The following is a 19882-nucleotide window of genomic DNA, read 5'->3' as shown; positions in this document are numbered from 1 at the left end:
CCCGAGGGACGGGGCGGGGAGGAGCCACGGGGGCACCGGCGACCCGAGGGACGGGGCGGGGAGGAGCCACGGGGGCACCGGCGACCCGAGGGACGGGGCGGGGAGGAGCCACGGGGGCACCGGCGACCGGAGGGACGGGGCGGGGAGGAGCCACGGGGGCACCGGCGACCCGAGGGACGGGGCGGGGAGGAGCCACGGGGGCACCGGCGACCGGAGGGACGGGGCGGGGAGGAGCCACGGGGGCACCGGCGACCGGAGGGACGGGGCGGGGAGGAGCCACGGGGGCACCGGCGACCGGAGGGACGGGGCGGGGAGGAGCCACGGGGGCACCGGCGACCCGAGGGACGGGGCGGGGAGGAGCCACGGGGGCACCGGCGACCCGAGGGACGGGGCGGGGAGGAGCCACGGGGGCACCGGCGACCCGAGGGACGGGGCGGGGAGGAGCCACGGGGGCACCGGCGACCCGAGGGACGGGGCGGGGAGGAGCCACGGGGGCACCGGCGACCCGAGACCTTGGCTGATCAGGCAGACGCAAGCTGGCACTGCCTCCTCAGCTCTACACAGAGTCTGTGATTAACATTTCTTTCCCTTTTTTAAAAAATAATAATACTAATAATACATTTACTGCCTATAATTGGCAGATATATTGCTGGTTTGTTCTCTCCATGTTTCAAAACTCACTGACATGGTGAGCACAGCCCCGCGCTGCAACACTCACTTGGTGAAGATGAATGGGATGAGGTGACCCACGTGCATGGCTTCGGAGGAGGGGCCCCTGCCCGTGTACAGATAGAATGGCTTCTTGTTTTCGTAGGCATCCAGGATCTGATGCATGTCTCTAAAGGACACAGGGGACAAGAAAACGGTGAGGTGTTCTGAGAGAAGAGTCAGGGTGTGAATGCGCAACTGGGAATGAAAACCAGGCAAGACAACCCAGTCACTAGAGCTTGTTGTCCTTGCTGCTCCCGCTGTAAGGATGATGGGAAACTGCTTCTGAGCGGTTCCTCCTGTGCCTGATAAAAGCATAAGCCGTGCGGGTTGGGAACAACGTGTTTAAAGGCTGGATACGGCTGGGCAGCCACTGGACCTCTTTTGGAATCTTTCCAAATTTCGATGTTGACGTACTGTCTGCTTCATATGCTTTCCTGGGAGTGACACCAGGCCAACACCACCCAGTTCTTGTTGAAAACCACGCAGCCCCAAGTCTGCTGGCTCAGGAGGGGGCAATTGCAGGGCTCCCCACAGTCTGGACTAGACGGGGGATGTCCCCAGCTGGAGATCTGCTTTGGGTTCCCTCTGCCACACTAGGACTAAGGGTCTCCATCTGGGGAGTTACCGTGCAGTCACCCGCCCTCCCCGAGGACTGGGGCCCACACACAGTGCACACGAAGGGGCCTCCCGCCTGGCGAGCATTACAGTCACCTGACTGGCCGTCTCTACATCACACCTGCCCGCACCCCACCTTCCCAGCCTCTGATCCAGCGGGTCCAGGGTGGTGTTTGGGAGTCTGTATCGTTAAAGTGTGCCAAATAAAAGAGGACTGGCTCCCTTTCCCAGAGGCCTGGGTAGAAGAACCCAGACAAGAGTATTCTGAAAGTGACTTCTCCTTCTACTCCTGACCAGGGGTTGGCAGTGCTTATCTGTGGGCTGACAGGATTAGGGCTATTCTGGATTTTTTTTGTACTTAGCTTTGATTTTCCCCCAAGGAATGGTGACACAGTGCTTCTGAAATAAGCAAAGAACGAAAATGGTTGAGTATGGAAGAAAAAGAGTCATTTTTGGGTTCTCACAAATAACAAATCAAACTTTTATCGGCTTACGGAAGAAAAAAAGAGTGTGGCTATCACTCGAGCTGCTGTGGATGGTTTTGCAGAAAGTCTCCCAGCACTTGAGGTGCTGTCCCGAGGGCAGGGCACGGACTAGGTGCCCTTGCGGAGCTCAGTTTTGTGAAGGCGGATCCCAGCAGGGACCCCTCAGCTCCGAGGGACCCCTCAGCTCCGAGGGAGTCTAGTCATCTGCTGGTGCTGCTGCCCGACAGTGCACAGCGGATCTCATCAAGTTCCTAAGGAGGAGAGTGAAAAAGCTGGCTTAAAACTCAACATTCAAAAAACGAAGATCATGGCATCTGGTCCCATCACTTCATGGCAAATAGATGGAGAAAAAAATGGAAACAGTGACAGATTCTGTTTTCTTGGGCTCCAAAATAACTGAGGACAGTGATGGCAGCCATGAAATTAAAAGATGCTTCTTGGAAGAAAAAATATGACAAACCTAGATAGTGTATTAAAAAGCAGAGACATCACTGAGGTGACAAAGGTCTGCAGCTATAGTCAAAGCTATGGTTTTCCCAGCAGTCATGTACAGATGTGAGAGGTGGACCATAAAGAAGGCCGAGTGTGGAAAAATTGATACTTGCTAACCGTGGTGCTGGAGAAAACTCTTGAGAGTCCTTTGGACAGCTAGGAGATCAAACCAGCCAATCTTAAAGAAATCAACCCTGAACATTCATTGGAAGGACCGATGCTGAAGCTTCCACACTTTGGCCACCTGATGCAAAGTGCCAACTCACTGGAAACGACCCTGATGCTGGGAAAGATTGAGGGCAGGAGGAGAAGGGGGTGAAAGAGGATGAGATGGCTGGATGGAATCACTGACTTAATGGACGTGAGTCTGAGCAAATTCAGGGACATGGTGAAGGACAGGGGAGCCTGGTGTGCTGCAGTCCATGGGGTCACAAAGAGTGGACTTAGTGACTGAACAACAAACAACTTACAAGAATAAAAAGGACTGTAAGTGAATAATATGAACTGCATGCCAGTGTGTGAGATGACTTTGATGAACCAGACAAACTTCCTAGAGAAACAATCTACCAAAACTGACTCAAGAAGAAACAGAAAATCTGAACAGATCCAGAACAAGCAAAGAAATTAAACTAGTAATAAAAAAAGTCTCAAAGAGAAAAGCCTAAAGTCAGATGGCTTCACTAGAGGATTCTATCAAATTTTCAAGAGAATTAACAACAGTCCTTCACAAACTTCCAAAAAAATCAAAGAGGGAATACCTCTCAATGCATTCTATGAAGCCAGTATTATTTTGATACCCAAAGTAAAGACAGCAAAAGAAAACTACAGACCAATGTTCCTTATATAGTTAAATCTTCAAATTTATATTTTTGAATTTTTTTTTGAAATTTTTTAAAATAAGAATAAATGAACTCAGCAAAGTTGCAGGATGTAGGATCAAACAAAAATCAGTTGTATTTCTATACAGTACTGCAATATTGTGGTTGATAATAAGAAACATAAAAAAAAAAAAAAGAAAAAAAGAAACAACATATATTTGGTTTTTGTTCTAGGCTATATCAGGCACAGAGTTCCTTAAACCATTGTGGGAATTTCCTAAGCAATAAGAATGATAGAGTGTTATTCACATAAAAAGTTCCCCTTTCAACTACATCAAAGTTTATGTTATTTAAATGACTTTGGGAAAGTCCCTGGATACCCTAAGGGGGCTGGATGCTGGGGAACCAGCTCTGATTACAGGGTTGGAACTTTCAGCTCCCAACCCCTGCCCCTCTTTCTGGGGAGGGAAGAGGGGCTGGATATTGAGTTTAACCACCAATGGCCAGTGATATAAATAATCTGTGTAATGAAGGCTCTATAAAAACCCAAAGGATAGTGTCAGAGAGTTTCTGGGTTGGTGAGCACATGAAGACACAGGGGGCATGGTGCCCGGGGAGGGGGGCAGGGAGCTCTGAGCACCCCCACATGCCTCCTCCAATCTGGCTGCTCCAGACTTACACCCTTTATAATGAACTGGCCATCTAGTGAGTAAAATGTTTTCCTGACTTATATGAGATGCTTGAGCAAATTAATTCCAGATCAGCTGTGGGATTTAAGGCATAGGTAAGAACCTTGACTCTGATTTGTGTCTGGTGTCAGAATCTATTTAAACTGTAAGAGACCCAGCTTATGCTGCAGAACCCCTGATGGGTGAAAACCAACCCCCTGATGTGTGAAAACGCTACCTCTCTGGTGTCAGCAGTGAAGCAGAGCTGCAGTGAGGCTGAGCTAGAGGAGACACGCAGGGGTACACTTCCCCTTCAGAAACAGCAGTGAAACGCTCAGAAAGGAAATTCAGAAAATGTTCAAGAGCACCGGAAAGAACAAAACCTAAGGAATAAACCTAACAAAAGAATTGCAAGGCTTGTCCACTGAGAACTATAAAACACTGTATGAAGAAACCAAAGTGATGAGGGGAAAGACGTTCTCTGTGCACAGACTGGAAGCTTAGTATTCCATCTTAGATGCCATCGTAGGATGCATTTCTCTCCAAACTGATCTACACATGCAGTGCAATCTTTGTACAGAAATTAGCAAGCTGATTCTAAAATCCACCTGGAATGCAAGGGACCTAGAACGGGCAAAATAATCTTGAGAAGAACAAAGCTGGAGGACTCACATTTTCCAGTGTCAAAACTCACTACAAAGCCACAGTCATCAAGACTATGCAGTATATTTAAGAAATCTTTAAATATATGGTCAATTGATTTTCAATTGAAAATTGATTTTCAGTTGAAAATCAATTCAACCAGGGTGTCAAGAAAATTCAACAACAATTTCCAAAAAGTGGGGCTGGGACAACTGGATATTCACATGCGAAAGACGGAAGCTGAATCCTCCCTCATACACATACAAAAATTAACTAAACATGGATCAGAGACCCAAGTGTAAGAGCTAAAATAATACCACTCTTAGAAGAAAACACAGCTGGATATGTTCATGACCTTGAATTAGGCAACGGTTTCTTAGATATGACACCAAGCAATGAAAAACCAAACCAAACCAAACAGGAGCTCATCAAAATTAAAATATTCTAAGGACACTGTAAATAAAGAGCTGATATTTGCAAATCAAGTATTGATAAGAAACTATTATCCAGAGCATATAAAGAACTATTATAATCCAATAAAAAGATAAATAACCCAATTAAAAAGTTGGCAAAGGATCAGAACAGACATTTCTCTAAAGAATATATAAAACAGACAGTAAGCACATGAAAAGATGCTCAAGATCATTAGTCATTATGGAAATACAAATCAAAACCATAATGAAATACCACCTCACGCTTACTAGCATGGTTACAGAAAAACACAAACTGGAAAAGAACAACAAATATTAGGAAGGATGTGGAGAAATTGGAATCCTTGTTTGCACTTTGCTGGTGGGAACCCAAAATGATGCAGTTACTGTGGAAAACACTTTGGCAATTCCAAAAAAATGTTAAATGGTTACCTTAGGACCCAGCAACCCCACTCCCAGGTATACACTCAATAGAAATGAGACCCTGTACACAAACACTTGGAGCAGTACTAGTGCTGACCCCAAAGGGAAAACCCCCCAAATGCCCATCAGCTGTCAAACGGGGGTGCATCCATTTAATAGTTCTCAGGCATAAAAAGGAATGAAGTGTGACACATGCTGTATCCCAGGCAAATCCAGAGACATGGAAAAATGATTACTGGTAGCCAGTGGTGTGGCTGACGGAGGGGTGCGGGGTGACTGCTACTGAGTAGAGGGCTACTTTTTGGGGTGATGAAAATGTAAGGAACCAGACCGTGGTGATGGTTGCACAACCTTGTGAATGGACCAAAAAACCCCACTGCACTGTGTCCTTTGTAAAGGTGAATCCTATGTCATGTGAATTACATCTCAATTAAGAAAAAAGCTGTGATTGTATTCTGCCCAGAAAGAGGGCTGAGTGGGGGGGGCCTCTTCTCTCCATGTAGAATTTAAAGTGTTGGCCGTGCTGTGTAACACGGGGAGCTCAACCTGGTGCTCTGTGATGACCTAGAGGGGTGGGATGGGAGGGACGTTCAGGAGGGAGGGGACTTATGTGTACTTGTGGCTGATTCACAATGTTGTATGGCGTGATAAGTCGCTTCAGTCGAGTCCAACTCTTTGTGACCCCATGGACTGTAGCCTGCCTGGCTCCGTCCATAGAATTCCCCAGATAAGAATACTGGTGTGGGGTGCCATTTCCTCCTCCAGGGGATCTTCCCGACCCAGAAATCGAACTCGTGTCTCTTATATCTTGGGCGTTGGCAGGCAGGTTCTTTAGCACTAGCACCACCAAAACCAATAAAACATTGTAACGCAATTATCCTCCAATTAAAAAAGTAAAATCAAATGTTCGGCAGAGGGCCAAGTTCTGTCCTGTGTGTGCTCTCTGTAACCCTGGGATAGGCAGAACAGAACAACCCTGCCTTGGACTATATGCTCCAAGATCTCTTGAACCCAACCAGAGGCGGTGTGTGGGGTGGGAGAGGCAGGAGCTGGCTCCGAACCTGCCCATTCTCTGATGTTATCTGTGTGGAATTTATGGTCTCAGGTAGGGATACTCTGTGCCCTGTTCCCTCTTCTAGTTTCTCTCTGGACATGATTTATGAGCAGGCCAGTACAATAGGAGGAAGGCATGTGTAACTTCAGGAAGCCTCCTGCTTATCTCACGGGAAACGCTGAACCTGGACACATTAATCTCTTTTGTTTTGTGACACGCTATGGTTTATAGCACACAATCTGGCAAGAATCTCATCTGGTGAGTACTTGACCTCCACCTTGTGAGATGGGCAGTTTACAAATGAATAAACTAAGGGCCAGAGGTGAAGGGACAGGTGTGATCCCACAGCTAGTCACTGGGAGGACAGGAGGCAGGACCGGCAGTTTGAGGGCCCAGCATCCTGACTGCTTCCTTCTCTAAGAGAATAGGACGGGGTGAGTTCCTGCAGTGAGAAGCCCCTGACCTGTGTGAGAAGAAGATTCCTCTGCGCAGGAAGCGGTGTGGTCTCTGGCCCGTGACTCTCTCTATTCGGTTTACCAGCTCCTTGTCAATTTTACTGCTTCCGAATCGAACTGGAAGAAAAGAAGAGGCTGAACTTAGGTGGTGGGAGGCTTGGGGACGCTGCAGAGATGATAGGAATCACGATCATGTGCCTTCTCAGTAGACCCAGGCCTCTTGGGGCTGCTGGCTCTAGTCCCTTCCATCAGTCCAGAGCAGAGGTCACGGCCAGCAGAAAAGAAAATAAATGCAGGGCTAAAGACTCTCTGGTGTGGGACTGGATTCTGATGGGAAACAGATCCAGAATGCAGCCTAGTGAGGAGCTCTAGATAACCCGCCCCCCTCCCCCCACCTGCCTCCTACACACAGCTGCTTATTACTTATTGGAGTATAATTTATATATGCTCACAACCATCATTTTAGAGAGTCTATAACCAAATTAATGTCCGTCTTCCAGCTAGTCTTCTCTCCCTGATGGTCTAAACATAAATCACGGAAAACGGCTTAGACTCAGATGAGAGCATTTTAGTTCTGTTTCTTCTTCGACAGCCACCAATGATCTTAGAGCAAGGATCTTCCAGCGCAGGAAGCCCTCCAGGGCAGAGCTGGGCAGTGAGGACATGCCACCTGTGAGAAGGCTTCCTTCTTATGCAATCCATGCCTGAATTGTACCCACTCAGTGAAAGACAATTTAAACCACCGAGAAAATACTCGGTGCGACGGACCTTCCCCAAGTTCTGAATTGCTCAGGAAAAGGAAAAAGTGAACACCAAGCGGTTTGTGCTGTGCGTGGTCGCTCGGTCGTGTCCGGCTCTTTGTGACCCCGTGGACTGTAGCCCACAAGGATTCTCTGTCCATAGGGTTCTCTAGGCAAGAACGCTGGAGTGGGTAGCCATTCCCTTCTCCAGAGGCTCTTTCCCATCCAGGGATCGAACCCAGGTCTCCTGCATTGGCAGGTGGATTCTTTACCGTCTGAGCCACCAGGGAAGCCCACTAAGCCGTCTACTATAGATTACTATTTCAAAACATATTGTATATTGTCACGTTAATTAAAAATAAACCTCTAGGAATATAATGGACCACCAAAAGATTTAAGGATCTTTCTTCCCTTGGCATTGAAGTTTGACTGGATTTATGATTAATTCAAATTAGAAAACATCAATAACATCACTTCTAAAAGTTGAGGCTTTTTCCCATAAACGTACCAATGAGCTTGTCATAGTCAACACCTTTGGCACTGCTTGTCTGCACTGTCCAGGGGTCCACAAAGTCCTCGTCTGCGTCGGTGGCAGCCAGGCCCTCACCACTCTCGGGTGCCGGGTCCCTTGGAGGACAGTCCATGTTGTAATCTTCCCCTGTGGCAGCTTTGTAGCTCGTTTTTAGGGATAACAACATCTTCACTGCCAAATCAATTTCATCCTGTACAAAGGAATTAAGGGTGAAGGTGGAAAATTACTAGCATTTGCTGAACGTTACTGCTACTGGGTGGCAGGTGGTGTGCTAAATGCTCTCACACACGTTATTTCATTTACTCTTACAATAATCTTACGAGGACGGCAGTGTTGTCACTGGCCTTTTCCGGTTGAAGAGTCTGAGACTCAGAGATGTGAAGGAGCTTGCCCATGCACAAACAGCAAGTCGTGGGCCTGAATGTATTTTATTTTTATCTGGGGGTCAAGTGTCGGGGGTTCCTACCACAAACACTACAGGCTGTGTGTAGCGACACAATTTGCACCATTTGTTTATGACAGAGTTAATGTGCCAAATATTACTTAAACTTTACTGATGCCAGTGAACATATGTGACAAGCTCCATTAATCAATTATAGTGAGTTCTGCACTGTAACTTGTTTTTACAATCCACACAGGTTGAGATGAGTATTTATGGAAACTTCAACAACAATGCAACCGGATAGTAACAGCAACTCAAATAGGCATTGTGAAAACAGATAAGGGCAAGGAAAAAATACAGACTTTCAAAACATAAGGGGGGATTCACTGGGAAGCAGTTATACCACAGCATTTTGGAGTCTTATCCAGCTGTCCAAAGCGTTTGCATATTTAGTGTTTTAAAATGAGTATAAGAAGAAAAACAAGAAACAAACAAAGTGTACCTGTGGGTACGCTGGAAACCTACTGAAGATTTCCTCTTGCAGGAGCCCACACTAGCTACCCCTGGAAGCCTGGCATTTGAAAGAGCAAACCTAATTAAGCAGATTAGTCACGCTATGCCCTAAAGCTCTACTCCCATAATTGGCCTTGCTGGATTTGATCGCAAACAAAGAATATACACAGTCCAACTTGCTTGCCAAGGGAGATAAAAACACTTCCATTTAGACTTTATACATAACGTGCTATAAGCTGGGCTTCCCAGTGGAGGAATAATGCAGTCCCAGACTGCACTCAAGAGAGCCCCTCCATCAGGTACGTCTGGGCCACAGAGGGCTGTTACTGTGGGGTGATTTCAGATGCAGGTTTGTGTTTCAAACTCTGAACCCATCTGGAATTTGTCATTTAAATGAGTCAGAGTGTACAATCAGTAGCCCCACCGATACAGCTCATGCTAGAGGCTGGGTGCTGGCCCACCTTAGGCAGGCAGGCGTGTTCTCCTCCCCTCATTCGGCGTTCCTAGGTTGAGAGCTTGCAGCAGAATACAGGATTTGAGAGCACGATCTATTTCTCTGTGATCTATTATCTGAGGAAAAAGTACCCTGCTGTCACCACCCTTTAGTCCCCAGCGGTGTGACGGTTCATACACTATCTGGCCTAACCCAGCTTCCAACTGGGTGGCTCTTTGAGAGTTGAACATCTAACCAGAGTCCCAACTCAAGGACTGCCTGTCATCTGGAATGGGACTGAAGAGACAAGCAGGCTCCCTTGTCTGTTTTCCTGTTCTCAATCTAACACAGATCTGGACGTTGAAACAGATTTTAAAAGCTGATGTTCTGAAAAAAGCCAGACACGTAAGACTCTATACACTATGGGTGATTATATACAGTTCCTGCACAGGAATTCTCCGTGGAAGGAGAGGGAGGAAGAGGCCTCTCTCAGGAGGAAAGAGGTGAGGAGCAGAAGGGCCCGAGATGGTTTCTGGGCTGTGTCTCCCAGAAATGCTGGTTACACAGGTTTGGTCATCTTGTGAAAATTCAATGAGCTGCCTGTTTGTGATCTCCGCATTTCTCTGAATGAATGGTGTATTCCAATTTTAAAAATTTATTTAAACTGAAAGGAAAAGAAAAAAGGCTCTGTTCCCCACATTTAGCCCCATGATCCAGTGTCATCTCTCGAATCCTGCTCAAACTGTCTTCCCGTCAGAGTCCCCAGATTCTGACCTGTCCTCCAGGAGAACCTCTACTGAGCTACTACTTCTGAAAGCCATGGGCGTTCTTCTCTTGGTACACGGAGCAGAAAGAACACTGAGAGCCATGACCTGGACGGTGCAGAGACCGCGGAGGAAGAGCCCAAGGCACCCTCACTGGACCAGCCATGCCCGAGTGGCTCACTATTTCGCCTAAAGTGAATTGGTAAAACATCAGGTACTTCTAGTATAATACACTGATACAAATTTACTTCACTTAACTCCTTTCATCAAGTATCCTCTGCTGTCTTGTTGAGCACCATCTGCCTTAGCGTTAGTCAAAGACTATGCTCAGAAGACTTAACTCTAAACTGCATCAAGTATTGTTTGTTTGCTAAAATGCAGAACGTGACTGGCGTCACTAAGAACTACTAACTAAAAGCATTCATTAATGTTATTCAAATTTAATGTTAAATAACAAAAATATCACTGTTTATAATAGGTTTATAGAGTAAATGGGTTTATAAAGTAAATGATCAACATGAGTTCTTTATTTATTGTAGGTTTACAGATTAAAAAAACAAAACAAAATAATTCAGCCTTATCTATTGAGCCCTATCTGCTGTCTAAAACCTCTTTCTGTGAATAATCAACTCCTTTTTTTGGACATCACTATTTATTTCTTTTAAAAAGTAATGGATTATTTAGGGTCCCAAAAGTCAAAGTAAACTACTGAAATGAGTATGAGATGGTTGACCCCATCTGGTGAGAACCTAGAAAGAGATTTTTGAAAAGACAACAACAGGGGTTGGAAGTGATGGATGAGGAAGCTGTGGAGCTGAAGAAGCTGGGTGACCCAGAGTGAAAGGAAGGGCTGGTTATAGATGTAGACTGACTGGGTTATGCTTCTGAAACCCAACACAGAAACTACAGAGAGATCTTTAAAAAAGGCATAACCCACAAGGACCAAGGAAACAGGAAGAAGATGACAGCAACAAGCTTTAGAAGCTGGAGAGCAGAGGCATGACTGGAGCCTGAGTGAACACAGGAGAACAACAAATGCTGAGACTACAGGGGGAGTCAGGGCGGCGACTGGACTTGTATTGCTCGGGATCCCCAAGAGGCTCGGGCACCAGTGGCCCTAGATACTAACACAAGTGAGGGTAAGAGTGGGCTCTAAGATCAGGAGCACTAGCTGAAAGTCTAAGCAGCAGCTACCTAGCTGCTCTTTCTACCTAGCCCCACTCACAGCTAGTACATGCCTCCTGCCCCATCCAGAGGTTTAGTGTCTTGACAAGAAGAGTCAAGTGTCCACACTGGAAGTGCTCTGCACAGCGAGGGAGAGAGGTCGGGGGCGGCACACGGCTAACAGGGGCTTCAGTGAAGGACCATGTGGCCAGCTCCTCAGCCCTACTCAGCTCACAACGTGGGCGGCCACACTGGGACATTCTGGACAGCGAACCAGAGGAGTCCTCTCTGGGGACTCTACTGGCCTCAAAGAGGAGCTCTAAAGACCCGGCACTGGAGACCTCCTGAGGCAAAGGAGTGCTGTGGGTGCCGTCCAGGGAAGGGAAGGCTACACCCTAAGCTCCTCCCGGCTCTGAGTGAGCCCTCCAAAGCGTGAGTGCACAGCTGTGTCACCAAACACCTGACGATGGGGCCTACTACAAAAGGCAGAAGGAACAAAAAGCTAAGCTGGAGGAAACTGGGTGTATAAAGGGGATAGAGAACATCAGGAAAACTGTCACCAAGAGCTCAGAGACAGAAGGCCAGTGCACCGGTGAAATAAGACTAGAGAGCCATGAGGAAAGGAACATTTGGAGAACAAATGAGCTCTTGGAAATTGAAAATGACAGAATGAGTGAAAAACAATAGCAGGTTAGAAGTTGAGGAAACATATCTAAAAGAAGAAAAAAATAAAAATAAAAGGAAAATAAGTCAAAAACTAAGAAATTCAGAGGACACAGTCTTTGAACTAAAAAGAAAATACACAAACAAACAGAAAAATAAAAAACCAACCCAGAATAAATCAACGAAATAGGATAAATTTCTGAGAATTAAAGGGCATGTATTTCTAGTTTGAAAGGAGTCTTGAGCACCCAACACAGGGCATTTGGAACTGGAGAGGTCCTGAACACCCAGCAGAGGGGACAAAGGAGAGGCACCGGCTTCTCCACAGCAGCCCCAGGAACTGGGAGGATGCAGCAACGGTTCAGAGTTCTGAGGGAAGTCACATCCTCCTGAGAATTCTCAACCGAGCCTAGCTATCAGCCAAATATGAAGTACAATGCTTGCAGACCAGCCAAGAGCTCAAAAAACACTTCCTTAGCACTAATTTTTGCAGAAACCTCTGGAGGATTTGCTCTGCCAAAATAAACTGAGGAGGAGTGAGACACGGGGTCAGGAACAGGGACCCCAAAGAGAGAGTGGAAGGCTTGCATGGACAGGGAGGGTGGGTCCTTAGATGGGCTGTGTGGGAGGCGGACCACCACCGGGACAGAAGCGGGCAGGGCATCCTGGGAGAGAGTGCTTGCGAGGATGGACTTGATCGGTGGCCTGATGTGTCTCGAGATGGGGCTCACCCAACTGGGGGAGTGCCTGGAGGTCCATGAGCGTCAGTACACAGAACAGCTAAGCAGGGGCGGTCCCAGACGGCCTAATGGTTAGAATCTTCACTGCCATGGTTTGGGTTCAGTCCCTGGTGGAGGAACTGAGATCTCACGGGAGCAAGGCATGGCCAAAACAAAGAAAAACCAAGCAAGGAGCAATAAAAACAATGTATCAACCCTGGAAAAAACAAAAGTTGGGCAGGAAAGGAGAAACACTGGCGCTGTTCTCAGAGGGGTTAGCTGTTATCAGTGTTTACATGGGGCCTGGGGGGTGGAAAGTGCTTAGGAGAGGGCTAATTCCTTGTCTTCCACAGTGGAAGCCTCAAACCTGAACATCCGTAAGGAGCAAAATGATGTGTGGTTCTGAGAGATGTGGGCATTGCATATCAAAAGAATCGGCTAACAGAATTGAAACTGGTTGCTTCTGGGAGCAGGACATGTGGAGAGGAAGGGTAGATAGCGGCTGTGCTTCCCAGAGGCTTCCCTTCAGAGCACAGGCATTGATGCTGAGTAAGGAGAAAATACATTTAATACGAGAGCCAAAATCCCTCAGGTGACGAGGGAACAGAAACAGGTGACATTGTCCTACAGACTGGCTGGGACATGCGTGTGGAGGACTGGCAAAATGACTTACCTTGGCTGCGTTTCTGGCTTTGAGGCCCCTTACGAGCTCCCCCTGAGCAGCAATCCTGTGGAACAGCTCCAGGGGGGACCCACAGCCCTGCTCGCTGTTGGGCATCTCTGCCTCTTCTGGGACAACGTTCACAGCTGGTTGGGGTGCTGGCAGATTTGCTCGGTGGTCCACACAAGGCTGTGGGCAGAGAAGAGGGACAGAAAGAGATGAACAAACCACGGCAGCTGTTTTCCCTTTACCAATATCTGGTTCTTCTTTCCAAAAAGGTTGGAGATGAGTTGTGATAAAGGGCATAGATAATATAACATTAATAAAAATATAAACAGAAATATGGAGCCAGGAAATAGGAGAAAAGAGGAAGAATAAATGTTAATGGCGGGGTTGAAAAGAACTGCTGTGATTTATAGGCTTAGGGAGGGCAAAGACAGACCCCTCCCAACCAGGAACTTCCCGGGTGGCTCAGAGGGTAAAGCGTCTGCCTGCAATACGGGAGACCTGGGTTCAATCCCTGGGTTGGGAAGATCCTCTGGAGAAGTAAATGGTAAGCCACTCCAGTACTCTTGCCTGGAAAATTCCATGGACCGAGGAGCCTAGCAGGCTACAGTCCATGGGGTCGCAAAGAGTTGGACATGACTGAGCAACTTCACTTTCACAACCAAGGATAAGTTAGCATGTGCTGAGGTGTCCATGTACCTCACTTAGTGCCCAGGACAAAGGAAGGACTTGTGTTTGCTCAGGGAGCAGATACCAAAGTGCTTTAGTAAACCAAAGTCCACCATGATTAGAAACACTTGGTAAAGTACAATTACTCTTTATCTTAATTGCTCTAGGGGATGAATTCCTAGGCCTTTGCAGTCATAATCAATATATTACTGGACAAACAGCTTCCTTTGCTGGCCAGCTGCTCTGTTCTGAGGAGAAGGGGAGCCTGGGAGGAGGCAGGGCCTTATCCCTTCTGGTTTGCAAGTGAGGCAAGAACCACATACAGCCTGTTCATTCCACAGGTTGCCTTAATTAACTGCAAACCTTTGAAGAAGGTGTCCTTGTACCTCCTATTAAGTCATTATTTATTGCTAATCTTGGAAAAGGTGGGGCAAAGGCAGGCTATCTGAGGTCGCCTTGGGGCTGAAGCTGGCCAGGATCAGCCCCTCTTGGGTTGGTTACTCTCCTTTTCTGTCAGCTTCCTCATCTATAAAGCAGAACCTTCAGAAATGTCTATCACTTACCTCAAGGGCTGTTATGAGAAGAAATTAGAAAAAAGCGACATGGTGGCATTTTACAGACTGTAAAGAAAGGAACAAGCCCACTGCAAGCATTACACGTCAGGACTCCAGATATCGGCTGAGCCCCAGCCCCATCTGTAACCTGCTGATACACCTTGAACAAGGACAATGCCAGTGACAACAAGGCTATGCCAGAGCAGCTAACTTCCAGAACTGAAGTCCTGTATCTGGTGTTCCTCTAGTGAGAAGTGAAGTTGAAAGTCGCTCGGTCACGTCCGACTCTGCAACCCCATAGACTATACAGTCCATGGAATTCTTCAGGCCAGAATACTGCAGTGGGTAGCCTTTCCCTTCTCCAGGGGATCTTCCCAACCCAGGGATCGAACCCAGGTATCCCGCATTGCAGGTGGATTCTTTACCAGCTGAGCCACAAGGGAAGCCCTTGTAAGCACCTTAGGTAACACTGACACATATCAATCCACAGATGCCTACAGTAATCCTATGGGACAGATCTGCTGGGTCTGCTGTGTAGACGAGTAAACTGAGAGGCTAACACACTGGCCCAACACAGTAAGTAGGCAGTGAGACGGGACACAGACTCAGGCAGTTTGACTCTGGAGCCTACACTCTCTAATATCATCCTATGGGGTACCTAACTGTCATGAGCCTCAGCCTCTCAACTGTGGAGTGGGAATAGCAAGAATGACACTGACCAGCAGGACCAGTCATGGACTAAGTGGGATAACATGGTTAAGGAAGCAGTCTAGCATAGCATCAGCCGCAGAGGAGAGGGTTAATGAAGGATGATTTTGTTTCTTTACTCACTGGAAATTTCTTTCTAGGAGCTCTATGAACAAAACACACAAATGTGAGGGGATAATTTATTTTTACTCATCCATTTGTTAAGTATCTGTTTAAAAATATGTAAAATTTAAACCAATCTTTACAGTCAATGATACCATAATGCTAAAACCAGGATGGGACAGCAGCCAGTTTCTTTCCTTTCCTTTCTGAGAACTGCCTCAATTCCCGGAAAGGGAGGTCCATAAGAAAGAGAAAGAACGTGGACGAACCTTCTGACAAGCGCTGGAGAGGAGAAACTCTCAGGCCCATATCAAAGAGCAATCAAAGTGACTTCAAGGCACAAATGATCAAATATCACGTCCAGATGCTTTACACAGGATCCCCAATTCTCCCAAGCTGCAAACCTGGGTGGCACAGAATCTGCTCTGCATTAGTGACTGGAGGCAGATGGCTCAGGCAAGTGAGAACCACCCTCTGAGGCTCCATGCCAGAGCAGCTGAGTCACGATCTGATGCCAAAGCCCCCTTGACCATGTTGCGCTCTCTCAAATTCTACTGCCTCCCCTGCCTAGAGTGTTTCCCACCCTCCTCTGCCCGCTGTCTTACTAATCCAAACCTTGGCTCCTCTTTGCAGACTTTCCTGGCCCCTGTGCCTGTGGGGCCAAGTTGGCTGCTCTGTCCTTGGCAATCCCCAAGACTCATTAGTGAGGTTATTAGAGCACTCACACTGCATGTAGTAATTTATGAAAATCCACCCCACAGAGAATGCAAGCACTGGGTTTTATTCTTTCATGCTCTTCTAGCACCTGGTACAGAGTAGCTTATCAAACTGATGATTTATGAGTATAGGTTACTGAATAAGTCTCATAAATCAACTAGTTCATTTCCTCCCCCCCCCTCTGGTTTATATCCTCTTATATTATCTCTGCAAGCACTTATTCCAGTTTAAGGTAGATTTCCCCAGTCTGGACTTCAGAAGGCCTCTTAAAATGTCCCAACAGTGCACAGAGCCTTAGTTTTACCCCACGTCTGGTTTCCTCAATCACTGTGAACATCTGCCCACTGTGGTCATTCTTTTTAGAATTCCCTTTGGTTTCCCCCTGTCCTTCCAAATATGTGGTGTTCTCCATTAAAGGACACAGGTGGGTTTTGAAGTCTGTGAGCAGGACCAAAATCAAATATAGATTAAAATTACCCTACTCAATTCCTAGGGAAAGTGCCAGGTAGAATGACTCAGTGAGCCCTGGACGGTCAATCTCCCCGTCATGGAGCAAACAACTGCAGAGGATCAGTTAGACGAACTAAGCCTGAATTTAGGATCCCTGTTGTAGGGAAAAACGTGTACCTTTAAATATCAGGATCCCATTTAAGTAAGAAACCAGACTGAGGAAACAGCAGGTGCATTCTCCCTGCTCTCAGGATCACCAGGCATACACTCACTGCATGGGAATTGGCCACACTATAAATCTCGTGTGTGTGTGTTATCTGATGCAACTTCCTGAATAAGTACAGGACTTCTGGAGTGATCAGAGACAAAGAGATTGGAACTACCACTGCCCTGATTTCAGGCGTCCATCCATTGAGCCCACTTACGGGCATATATTCTCAGTTTTCCTTCCCATCTAGTCAGCTTTCTCCTTTATTTCTTTGTTAAATAAACTTTAGAATTTAACTTAACTTCAGAGGTTTTTAACCCAGAGTTCAGAACCTCTCAAACGACGTGAACAGTCTGCCTACACACAGACATGTGGTTCGAAGTAGAATAACCAGGTTCTGCTACTTTCTCAAAGGGGCCCAAGATGCCCAAAGGCTAAGGACCACTGTCCTCAGTGTTTACAAGGTAAACTTGAGTATTAAGGGAAAGTGCCTTATCTATTTCACAACTACTACAATCTAAAGCAAAGGTAACCACCTGTGAGGAAGCTATCATCTGTGAGGTAACCTATGACCTCCTCTAGAAAAAGGGCTGGGAGTGAGCAGAGCAGAACTGCCTACTCCACAGCAGAGCAGGACAGTTTAGGGGAAAATGAAAAGGATCGTATAAACAAACTCTTCCTCCCTCTTTTTAAGGAACCTGAACCTTGAGCTCATTTTGAAAGGTCCCACTGTTCCTGAGGAGCACAAGGGGCCCCTGAAGAAACCGGGGACAGTTTTGGGATGAGGAACAGAAAGAGGAATTACAGAACTACAACGTGACAATTCCTTGGGCCACTCTGAAGTCATCTCACACCTCAGATCAGAATATACTGACTCTGCACTTTGTGGGGAGGGTGGCATCGTGCTTGAAAGCCAGCCCTGGAGCAGCAGAGAAGAGCAGGGGGTTTCCGGGTGCCTGGAATAGTAGCCCGGTGGGGTATCACCCACCACATTCCGGCTCCTGAGTGTGGATGACAACTGCCTTGGACTGTCAAGTTTCCAGAGGACAAGAAAATGATTTCTTTCTAGCAATGAGTCCTTTAATGCTTCAAACCTTGGAACAGGTGGAACTCCCTGTCTTTTAAATACTGAGAGGAAAGCTTACTTTACCCTCTAAGTGATAAGATGAACATTATCTTAAAAGGCAAGTGAAGTCGCTCAGTCGTGTCCGACTCTTTGCGACCCCATGGACTCCTCCGTCCATGGGATTTTCCAAGCAAGATACTGGAGTGGGTTGCCATTTCCTTCTCCAGGAGATCTTCCCGACCCAGGGATTGAACCCGGGTCTCCTGCATTGTAGGCAGGTGCTTTACCGTCTGAGCCACCAGGGAAGAGCCTTAATCTATATGAAGCCAGGCATAAGCTACTTAGGAGTTCAAGGCAAGATACTGTGGATGGATATGGACTACTTAAAGAGACTTCATCAATGAGAAACAGGACAGCCAACATCAAAGTGTTGAAAGTCAAGCTATGACCCCAAACAGGCAGTGGCTCATCCAGGATCTCTATTCCTTACAGTAGCTGTGAGTCACCAGGGCTTTGGGTCAATAGATGAATGAAATGCACAACGCTGTGGTCCTAAGACTACTTCCCATCCCTGAAGCCAGGGTTTCCAGCACTTTGGGAAAAAGCTGGTAACAATACCCAATAAACTCTTTAAGCCTAGCAAAAGATGGTAATACGTACCAGGGGGCAGGAGACACTGCAGAAGTGGCCAATGGTCACGCCCAGGAGCTGAGAAGCTGACTGCCCAGTGCAGCTCTAGCTCTTAAATAGTCTTGCCCTCTTTCTTTCAGTTTCCTTTTCAAAAAAGACTTTCTCTCTCCCTTTTTGGCTTCCTGTTTGCCCCACCCTCTATCACTTGCATGTAGGAGTTTCTTATAAACGACCCAGTTTCTCAGAAACACTTGAACCTAATGACCAACCTCTTGGGTGAGGCTGTCAGAAAGACAGAGGGTGGGGGATGCGGGTGGAGACCAGGGAAACGCTCTTGAGAACCAAGCTGTTGGCTGGACATTGCATCAGCCACTTTACACCCCAGGCTGGCCTTCTTATAACCTCCTCGCCCTGTTTCTGTTCCCTGTTCTCGTTCTTGGCATCAGTGTGAAGAACTGTGTCTGTTATGCAGTGGCAGCCGGGGAAGGCGGGGTGGAAAAGCAGATGGCAAATTCCTTGCTGCCGCTGCCGCCGCTACTCACAGAAACGACGCAGTGCAGCGGAGACCACTAAGTTCTGGGATGAGACCTGGGTTTTCAATCCCAGTTTGGGCGTTTCTTTGTTACAAAACCTCGCGCAAATCACATCACCTCTCTGCTTCACCCCCCGTTTCTTCACTTGTGAAATGGGCAAAAAAGCAGCCTCCTAACTTCACCGTTGGAGGAGGGCAGGGCAACCCACTCCAGTATGCTTGCCTGGAGAATTCCATGGACAGAGGAGCCTGGTGGGCTACAGTCGGTGGGGGTCGCAAAGAGTCGGACATGACTGAAACGACTAAACACACAACTTCACCGAGGCGGCGACCAGGTGCGTTACCACAGGCAAAGCCCCTGTCACACGGCCAACGCTTGTTAAAAGTGGGGGCCTCATCCTTTGGGGAAACGAAACAGGAGGGAGACGATGAAGGGCTGGTGCCGGCGCGAGTGCGCGACAGGGTAGGGTCGGCGGCGCTGAGGGAAAAGGGGGCGAGGAACCAGAAGCCGGCGAGCAGAGAGCCGGGCTTTGAGGAGACTACCTCGGGGTTTGGCGTGCAAGCGGCTCCGGGAGGGCCAGGTCACTGGGCTCCGCCCCGGCCTACCCCCCCTGCTTCCTTCATACCCACACTTACCGGCCCAACCCGGCCCGTCAGCGCTGCCGGCTCAGCCACGGGTGGCCTCCTAGGCGTCCTTGGAAACGCCTTCCGGCTGGAACAACTTCCGGCTAGGCTGCGCCCTCATTGGCTGTTAGCACGGAGGCCGCCGCTGATTGGCTGGCGGTTCCGGCAACGGCGGAACGCTCCCGGGTTTCAGGGCGCAGGCCGGACAACCCTCCGGAGGACCGAGAGCTTCCGGTGCGTGTGGTGAGCTG

At 47.7% G+C, this 19882-nt stretch overlaps 2 protein-coding genes across 4 annotated transcripts in view; one reads left to right on the top strand and one right to left on the bottom strand.

The window, feature by feature from the left end:
- The window catches only part of WARS1 (tryptophanyl-tRNA synthetase 1), a 28916-nt gene extending 9186 nt beyond the window's left edge, over nucleotides 1-19730 (bottom strand). Inside the window, exons 1-5 of one of the 2 annotated variants that reach the window (XM_020913545.2) lie at nucleotides 19644-19730; nucleotides 13378-13554; nucleotides 8043-8256; nucleotides 6803-6911; nucleotides 719-838 (exon numbers count right to left, since the gene is read on the bottom strand). In XM_020913545.2, the coding sequence (XP_020769204.1) occupies nucleotides 719-838; nucleotides 6803-6911; nucleotides 8043-8256; nucleotides 13378-13482 (548 nt within the window). In that variant the 5' untranslated portion in view covers nucleotides 13483-13554; nucleotides 19644-19730. Of the gene's footprint in view, nucleotides 1-718; nucleotides 839-6802; nucleotides 6912-8042; nucleotides 8257-13377; nucleotides 13555-18505; nucleotides 18613-19643 lie in introns of those variants that run through there. The other variant, XM_020913546.2, reaches the window with a different exon arrangement.
- The window catches only part of WDR25 (WD repeat domain 25), a 137393-nt gene continuing 136244 nt past the window's right edge, over nucleotides 18734-19882 (top strand). Inside the window, exon 1 of one of the 2 annotated variants that reach the window (XM_020913543.2) lies at nucleotides 18734-19342. The gene's annotated coding sequence lies outside the window, so the exon portion shown is untranslated. Of the gene's footprint in view, nucleotides 19343-19787; nucleotides 19866-19882 lie in introns of those variants that run through there. The other variant, XM_020913542.2, reaches the window with a different exon arrangement.

This window comes from Odocoileus virginianus, chromosome 16 (genome assembly GCF_023699985.2).
Source record: "Odocoileus virginianus isolate 20LAN1187 ecotype Illinois chromosome 16, Ovbor_1.2, whole genome shotgun sequence".
NCBI classification, from domain to species: domain Eukaryota; kingdom Metazoa; phylum Chordata; class Mammalia; order Artiodactyla; family Cervidae; genus Odocoileus; species Odocoileus virginianus.
This window is presented reverse-complemented; position numbering and strand designations above follow the sequence as displayed.